Genomic DNA, 7737 nt, shown 5'->3' with positions numbered 1-7737 from the left:
CCTCCTTTTCACCTTCCTCCCTCCTTCTTGACCACTCAGCTACTGGAATGAGGCAAAGGCTGGACTGAGATAGCCCCGAGAAGACCAGCGCATGAGGAAGACTGAAGGCAGTGATTTGCAGGGAGAAAGGAGCAACTGGTTTGGTACAACCCCGCAGACATGACAAAGTTAAGGGGATTTGGTTTGCAGGGTGGATTATCTTACACAATGACAAGGGTAGGCAGATCAGGAGGTAGGTTGTCTTGGGATGGGATGGAAGTCCTCTAATGACAGCCTGATGCTCTGAAAGGGGCAGCTCAGCCACCCTGGGTCTGAAGCATGTCACTTATACATCACCTGAGTCCCTAAGGAAACGTGGCAGCATACAAACAGCACCACGTGTCGCAGGATGTGTTTGCATTGCGTTGCATGCCCATTGCACCCTACTACCTCCATTCCAGACCAGCCTACCCTCGTTTGGGTCATAACCTGGGGGGTGGGGAGAGATTTTCCTCATGTTCCCAGAAGGGTTATAGGCAGAGCAGATGATATGAGACAATAAAACCCATACACTCCCCTTGCAGACCCTGCAACGAGACTGGACTCAGTTTTCTGGGTTTGTGTCCTTCAGTTACAGTCCATAGGCCATTGCTTCCTGTCTCTGTAGCTGTAAAGGTGTGAATCACATTATTTGTAGAAGGAAAGCTGAGGAGTCTCATATGATCACATAACTCTGGGAACTAACAGTTTCATATAATGGACCAATACAGTAATATTGTAATTAAAAGCACAAGTCTGGCAACACTATTTGTATTTCTTCAGAGACTAAAATTGCTGTTAGCAATGAATTCCTTGGTGAAAGACTGCTTTCAGTAGCCTTCTCTCTCCCTACATGCAGGGAGGACAACTTCATCACATGGCTATACCAGCTCTGCCCTCTTGCAGACTTCCTGAAAAGTGGGGCATCCCAAAATGGGAGTTGGAATAATGTGAATTGCTATAATCCATCCCTCCATGGAGAGGAAAAAACCTGTATTGTGGAAGAGATGACAGGTTTCTCCTGGGAAGTGAATGAGCATGAATGATTTTCTCCAAGAGGTCATATTGTCCATGAGCAACCATTCTGGAGAGGAAAGGAAGGAGGAGACTAGCTTTGGGGCATTGTCACTCTGGGACTAGACCTGCTGCTGGGTCCCTCTCCAGCAGAGCAGGATAAGCATCCGCCTGCGGATCTGCTTGGTTTTCCAGCTGTATACAAGTGGGTTCAGGACAGGTGGCACCAGGAGGTAGGCATCAGCCAGGAGTGTGTGAGTGAGGGGGGGCAGGTGCTTCTGAAACCTGTGGATGATGGACAAGCCAATGAGTGGGATGTAGAAGATAAGGACAGCACAGATGTGGGAGATGCATGTGTTAAAGGCTTTGGCTCGTGCTTCCTGAGAGACGATGCTCAAGATGGCCTTGATAATCATCATGTAAGACAGGAGGATGGCCAGGGAGTCCAGTCCTTTGGTGAGTATCACCGCGGTCAGCCCATAGAAGCTGTTAACCCTGACATCCCCACAAACCAGCCTCAGCATGTCCTGGTGCAGGCAGAAGGAGTGAGAAAGGACATGGGACCTGCAAAAAGGCATCTTCTGAATAAGGACAGCAACAGGTATCACCACACAGATGCCTCGCATAAAGATTGCCCCCCCAGCCTTCATTATCAGGGAGCTCGTCAGGACAGAAGTGTAGCGCAGAGGGTAGCAAATAGCAACGAAGCGGTCAAAAGCCATACCCACCAGAACGCCAGACTCGATGGCAGAGAAGCAGTGGATGAAGTACATCTGGACAATGCATGCATCAAAACAGAGGGAGGTGGACTCGAACCAGAAAATGGCCAGCATGGTGGGCAGGGTGGAGAGAGACAAGCCCAGGTCTGCCACAGACAGCATGAAGAGGAAGTAGTACATTGGTGTATGGAGGTTATGGTCTGTCTTTATCATCCAGAGTAAGCTGCAATTCCCCAGGAGCATGAGGAGGTACAAGCAGCAGAGAGGCAACGCCATCCAGTAGCTGCTCATTGGCAGACCAGGAATACCAGTGAGGATGAAGGTCAGGGTGCTGGGCTCAGTCCTATTGGAAGATGACATCTCACGTATTGATGGTCCCAGGGTCTGGAAATAATAGTGTCTTGAATAAAAGCCCTGTTATGAGACATCCCATGCACCCCAGCTCTAATGATGTTGGGACAGGCTCCCAAGAGCCAAAAACCCCTGTGCAGCTGCCTTCATACATAACCATCACATCAACCAAGGAAAAACCACAGTGGACCAGTCCCAGGATCATTGTCTGGGCTGTGCACAGCAGCAGATAACCACGAAAGAGCAGTGTGGCATTTAATTTGTGTCTCCCCTAGGTGTAGTCCCCAATCTTTAAATACCCAGGGCTTCAGGAGATTTTGTGTTCAGCCCTTTGGGAGTGCCTGAAAGCTTCTCAGCAGTGTAGGCAGGATGACAGCCTGGGGCCAGGGTGCTCCTGCTTGGGAAAGGAGGAGAGGTGGGATGGGGACCTGGAGGTCAGCCCTGGGAACAGGGCTGACTGCTTCCCACAGCAGTAGAAGTAGCAGCCTTGGCCACGCTGGTCCCTGCAAGGCTGAAGCACACGGACAGGAGAGGTAAGGAGAGATGGAAAAGAAGAGAGGCAAAGTCAGAGAAAGATTAATGTTTGTAGTGAACTGAATGCGGTCAGACCACAAGAGATAATATCTCACTCTGAGATGAGAAATAGCCCCATTATATGTGATTCTCTATTGAATCGTTCCTTTTTTTTTTTTTTTTTTGTTAAGTATGGCAAAACGTGTAATGTTTTAGGGAGCTTTATCATCTAAACCTCCAAGTCAATTAACTAAACCAACCCTGATTGAAGGAAAATGGACTTGTGCTTTACAGCTGACAAAAAGCTTAAATGAAAAGGAAGAAATTCAGAGGCTCAAATAAGATCGAGAACCTGAAGTGGTGTTTCATCTGTCTGAGGCCATTAGAAAACCCAACAGCAAACACCGGGTCTCCATTTAAGCACTCTGGAAGCCTCCTGCTTTCCTGGGCAGGTTTGCCACCCCAGGAGCATGAGCTGTGATGGTCAGCAACAGGAGTCTGGGGCAGGTGGGAGAGATTTCCAGAGAAATATTCCAAACAGGCTTCTCTGCAAATGCAGTTAAATGCATCTTAAAAGTGCCAGCTGAACAGCTGGTGTTCTTGCCACAGCCCATCAGGGAAAGTGCATGTCTATTCAGCTGGAAATTAATACATTTTATATAACTGAGGAGCACAAACTGATTTGTCCCAGAGTGTGTCTGTACATACATGCACACACACTGAGACCTCATCTGCTATCAGAAAAAAAAACAAAACCCAACCCACAAAACACAAAAAATCAGGATTTCAACGGCCAAAGGATCAGGCCTGAACTAAGCACTGTGAACAGGGAGAAATGGGACAGTGAAAGACGTAACGGAGAGTGTAAAGAATTGTGAGGAGAAAAGGTATGGTATAAATAAACTTATACATACTATTTATGTAACGCTTGAGAGAATGAGAGAAATTTTTGATTATTTACAAAGGTTGATTTCAATCAAGCTCATCTGTATATACAAGACCAAAAGTAATACTTAACAAAGCCATTTGCTCCTCGCATTTTTCTAATATGCTGTTTGTTGTTTCTGCCAGAGACTTTAGTAAATTCTTGTTTTGATGCAAGCCCTCAAACAGATTGTCCTTGCAGGGGAAGAACATTATTCTGTCATCTTCAGGCAGCCCACCCTGTACTTACCCCAGGTCACAGCAGAGGATGCGGGCTGAGGACCAGAAAGAGCCCTGGCTGTGCACACTGCTGCAGGCAGGCACTGGGCAGAGAGCTGGAAAGCTGTATTTAACTCAGCCAGAGCAAACCCCGTGGGTCTCACCCAGGGAGCCACAGCTGATGTCTTTGCTCTTCAGGGGGTGTGAGTACCACAGGACTGCGTAGAAGCATGTTTTCCTGTCTTCTCTGAAAAAATGGAAGAGTGCAAAAATAGTAGTGAAGGCAGTTTTAGGGCACTGGTTGTAAAAGAAAAAAAAGTTGCCAAAAAAATGTTTATTCAGAAAATACCCCAGTTTTGTCCTGCTCTGTGAAACTTTTGCATTCTGGAAAGTGAGGAGACCCAGCTCTGGTGCCTTCTTGGGCACCTACTCCCCTGGGTACCTCTGTGCAGCTCCCCAGTTCACACATAAGTATACTTTATATAAGTATATTTGTGTATATCCCATTTAGATAGTTAGATAGGTTAAATATAAGGAGAGGACAATAGGAAAATCCCCAGAAGGTTCCCACAAAAGACCACAAACCAAAACAACCAGCCAATGGATTCATAATCAGAAACTTTATTTTGAGATTTTTTCTTATTCTGTGATGAGTTTCACATAGAGAGGGTGGGTGGTGGGGTACAGAGATGGAGGGTGGTGTGATGTTCCTTTTGTCCACAGCTGTGAGGAGCCTCCAGCTGCCTGTTCCCCACCATTGATGGAGTACAAACTGGGGCTGGGTGTGTTTCCTTACCCTTCGGTCAATGTCCTTGTAGAAAGCGGTGACACTCTCAGGCTGGTGGTGAGGAGGGAGAGGGCAGGAGTATGGCATGGTCTGATCATGTTCCTGTCTGGGCTGCAGATCAGAGGAACTCCTTGCTGAAGGTTGCTGTGGATCCAAATTATTTATATGAGTTCAAAAGGAGATTGGGAGAGTTTTGGAAGAGGCATTGTTGAGGGGTGTCTAAAGCAGATAAGCCTCCTCCTAAAATTAAAATAGAAGGATCTTGAGTGGGGATCAGCCGCCACCCCACCACCCTCAGGTTTTGCATCATCTGCAGACTTGCTGAGGGTGCACTCTGCCCCATTATGTGGGCCATTAACAAAGTGGTTAAAGGGTACTGGTCCCAGTATTGACTCACTGGTTACACTAGTTACTGGCCTCCAGACAGGCCTTGTGTCACTGATCATGACCCTTCAAGCTGGACAACTCAGCCTCTTTTCTCCCCTGGGACTCAAGAAGCCTGTCCAGGAGGTGAATATTTTGGTGTGGTGGGGAGAAGACCAAGAATCGTTTCACAGTGCAGAGCTGCGGGCACAGGCAAAATCCCCTGGAGCAGCCGAGTTCCTCCAACATTGTTCTGTGCCCTGGGGGACAGATCAGGGTGTCTATAAAACAGGGCAGCCTGTGGCTTGTCTGGTGTTGGCAGCACTGAGCCTGGCTGGTACATTGTTCTGTGGTGAGAAGTGCAACTCTGTGGGTGCCTTGGGAAGTGGTTGGGTCTCCAGGATCTCCTCCATCGTCAACGTGTGACCTCTCTGTGCTCCTTCAATCCAGTTTTTGCTGAGGTTGTTTCTGTCATCAGCAGCACTGCACTTTTTGTGATTGTCCCAGACTTTGCCCAAAAATGTCTCCAAACACCAGGAGCCTGAGCTCACGCTCAGTTTTTGCAGCTTAATGAGCTGTGGGTGTCAGAAGAGCAGTCATTCCCTGGGGCTGTGTTACCTTTCAGACATGAGGTAGCTCAGCTCACAATGAGCAAAGCTGAAGCCAAGCAGGAGTTGCCAGCATGCTCTGGGCATTAGAGCAGTCTCTTCAACACTTCCTGCAGCTCAGGTGATGCAAAATACCCTGAGAAGGACTCTGACTGCTTTGCTTGCCAGGCAGGGTCTTTATCAGGACTGTGGGAGGAAAGAAACTATTCCCAGATGGTGTTTTGTGAATATATTTATCAGCTTGATATTTCCCTGTTGTTGCCATTACATACTTTGTGCCCTAGCTGACAGCACAGGGGTGGGAGACATCAAATTGAAAAACATTACTGTGAACACAAAACCTACACAATTTAGACTAAGCAGAAACACGCTCACTTTGGACTTGGCAAGACAACTTTTTACCCTTACCATCAAAGTTCCCTGGAACTTAATTTACAGTACTTATCCTTTCCTGGGACTTCTGTTCTGTGTAAGATAACATGGTTGTTTGCAATGAGACACAGCATTTACCACCTCCTTCCTCCACACACACTGTGTCTGTGATTGACCCTATCAGGAGACTTTGAGGAGTGCAGATGTTTTCAGCTATGGCAACGGTTCAGTGCCCAGAACAATGGGGTATGAGCCTACAAATACTATTGCAAGTGGTAATAGTGGAAGTTGCTCAGGAGTTGCACTGGATATTTGAAATATAGAGGCCTTTCTCCTTTCCTGCTAAAGTCAGTGCAGATACTTCCACTGGCCTCAGTCAGGTAGGGTGGAGGTTGAGCCAGGAATCCAAAGTAGGATATACTGATGCTTCTCTGTGCTTCATCCTTGCCTCTAAATTCTTGTTGCCAATTATAATAGTATACCTGATAAATACCTTTTTTCATTTCAAGGCTTAGGAGCTGAAACAAATCTGCATGGAGTTCATGTCAGCATTCAAGAACTTCTGCTTCAGGCTGCATTTTTCCCCCAACAGGTTTCCCAGGCTCGGAAACTTCTTACTTCAGCTCTATCTGTTTCACTGTGAGCCTTGGCAATGCCTCCCCATCTTTTATGCATTTAGAGGTCTGAAGCCCATGTACTATTTCTTGGCCACACTGTCCATCATTCTAACTGTCTGTCTTCAGGACATATTGTGCTTGCCATGTTCTGGTTTAAGTGCAAGGAAATCAGCTGCAGTGCTTCTTTCCCTCAAATCTTCTTCACCCACTCCCTGTTGCTTACGGAGATGTCTATGTTGCTGCTGCTGACCCTCGGTAGCTTTGTGGCAAACCACAACTTTCTGCAGTACAAGTCAATTTTAACCACTTAAGGGATGACCATGGTGGGACTGGTGTTCATGTCCTCATCTCAGGAGGTAAAGTACCTGCACATCATGGGCTGGATGTTTAAAAGACTGCAAAGGGGAAAACCTGCAAAAACTGGGAAGCAGAGTTTTATTTTTTAAGATTAACTGCAGTAGATTCAGCCTTTTGTTGTGGTCTTTGCATTGGTAAAGTACAGAGCACTTCTCTGGAGGTCTGTCCCTAGCCAGGGCCACAGCCCAAGCCTGGCTGGGATGCCAGTGGAGATGCGTGTGGGGGTGCCCTGCCGGGGGCAGGGCAGGGTGTAATGGCAGACAAGTGCTTGGGGCTGAGAGGTGGGGAGGCGTGAGGGGTGCCTGAGGGGGGTCCTTACTGGTAAGAGAAGTTGGGAGCTGGTTCACTGTGTAAAAGGGATGATGGAACAGTAACATCTTCAGAGGATTTGTGATGTTTGATCTCCAGTCGAAAACAAGACTATCGGGAGAAGTCTAGATTAATCACTCCCTCATCACTACAGGGCAACGGCACAGGAAAGAAAAGCAGAAGTGAGAATTTTGCCAAACATAGGAATTTCTCAGATGGGTTACAGGGAGCAGGTCACCATTAGTGGCCAGATTGGAATTTCTTCTGAAATCCACATTACTGTCCCCATTACCGTTTTCTCAACACTCTGAGTAGACTCTGTTTTGCACTTCCAATAGTCAGTTGGAATGTGTCAGTGTCAGTGTCTCCAGCCCTTTTGCAACTAAACCAGTTCTGCAGCTCCACTTCGACTAAGCCACAGTCAGTGCCTTTAACCCTCAGATCTCTCCTTTTTCCTCACAACAGATTGAAGCACAAAGAGATGGAGGCTCTTACTTTTCACCCATAGATGTGCATGTTATTACTGCACACACTGGTTCCTAAGCAAGGCCAGCAGAACTAGGGCA

General features: G+C 47.2%; 1 protein-coding gene across 1 annotated transcript; it reads right to left on the bottom strand.

Moving 5' to 3' along the window:
- Positions 1 to 910: 910 nt before the first annotated feature.
- Positions 911 to 2111, bottom strand: LOC102051937 (olfactory receptor 51H1-like). Its single transcript, XM_005440518.2, has one exon. It carries the CDS (start codon positions 2109 to 2111, stop codon positions 1155 to 1157), a length of 957 nt encoding a protein of 318 aa, XP_005440575.1. The 3' UTR covers positions 911 to 1154.
- Between the last annotated feature and the right edge of the window lie 5626 nt (positions 2112 to 7737).

Source organism: Falco cherrug, chromosome 2 (assembly GCF_023634085.1).
Source record: "Falco cherrug isolate bFalChe1 chromosome 2, bFalChe1.pri, whole genome shotgun sequence".
Classification (NCBI taxonomy): domain Eukaryota; kingdom Metazoa; phylum Chordata; class Aves; order Falconiformes; family Falconidae; genus Falco; species Falco cherrug.
Note: the sequence above shows the minus strand (reverse complement) of the source record. Positions and strands in the feature narration are given on the sequence as shown.